At 37.3% G+C, this 1,173-nt stretch overlaps 1 protein-coding gene across 1 annotated transcript; it reads left to right on the plus strand.

The window, feature by feature from the left end:
* Positions 1 to 287: 287 nt before the first annotated feature.
* Positions 288 to 908, plus strand: LOC109207776. Its single transcript, XM_019370762.1, has one exon. The coding sequence runs from the start codon at positions 288 to 290 to the stop codon at positions 906 to 908; it is 621 nt and encodes a 206-aa protein (XP_019226307.1).
* Positions 909 to 1,173: the final 265 nt, after the last annotated feature.

Raw genomic sequence — 1,173 nt, forward strand, 5'->3', positions numbered from 1 at the left:
TAGAAAACTAATGAGGTAATTAAAAAGATTGCACCTGGATGGAAATGGACATCCAACTCTAGTACAAGGCACAAAAGTAGAATATGGGTAATTTGGGATCCTAAAATCTATACATTTGAACCAGCTGAAGTTGATGAACAATTGATACATGGCCAGATTAGAATAATTTCAAAGTCAATCACATTTTGATTTTTAGCAATATATGGCTTGCATACATTAAAGATAGGTTGAATTTGTGAAGAAAGCTGACGCAGATTCGTAGTATGCAACAAGGTCCTTGGTTAGCTATGGGGGATTATAATGCTGTCCTACATGCACAAGACAGACAACATGGTTCTGAGATTCAAGATATGGAGACAAAAGATTTTAAGGAGTATATGAATGATACTGGGATGAATGAATTACAATATGTGGGAAAAAATTACACATGGACTAACAACCATACTTACAACAGGATAGACAGGGGGCTTGTGAATGCTAACTGGATGATGACAATGCCAAATTTGAAAGTGCAGGTGCTAGAGCCACTTGTGTCTGATCACTCACCACTGAAATTAATGATCACACAGGTACAGGGAAAGAAGAACAAATTATTCAGATTTTTCAACTGTATAGCTGATCATCCCCAATTCATACAGCAAGTTGAGCTAGCTTGGAAAGAAAGGGGTGCAAAAGGGACGATGCAGGCAGGCTGGAATAACCTCAAAAAGACAATGAAGGTTATCAAAGGGATAAACATACAACACAATAAAGGGGTTGATAAAAGGATTAAAGAGACCAGGAAGGAGTTGCAGTCAGTACAAGAGAAAATGAGTTGTAGACTACAAAAGATAGAGTTAATTGAGAAGGAGAAAGCCTTGAAGTGTGAATTAGAAAAATGGGTAATGATTGAAGAGAGTATATACTAGCAAAGATCCAGAGTTCAATGGTGGAAACTGGGGGATTCAAACTCAGCCTATTTCTTTGCACAGATGAAGAATAGGAGTAATTTGAATGGAATCTAGATTTTAACAAATGACATGGGAACTCAATTAGTGATGGACGATGACATAGAGGCAGAAATATCGGGATATTATAAGAAACTACTGGGGTCAAGAGCAGAAAACATTCCAGCCATCAACCCAAATGTCATGAAACTAGGAGCAGTATTAAATAGAGAACAACAGTTACAAC

Source organism: Nicotiana attenuata, unplaced genomic scaffold (genome assembly GCF_001879085.1).
Source record: "Nicotiana attenuata strain UT unplaced genomic scaffold, NIATTr2, whole genome shotgun sequence".
Classification (NCBI taxonomy): domain Eukaryota; kingdom Viridiplantae; phylum Streptophyta; class Magnoliopsida; order Solanales; family Solanaceae; genus Nicotiana; species Nicotiana attenuata.

Excerpts from the sequence above, each read along its gene's own strand:
- LOC109207776 (XM_019370762.1), top strand. The coding sequence starts at position 288 with ATGGGGGATTATAATGCTGTCCTACATGCACAAGACAGACAACATGGT.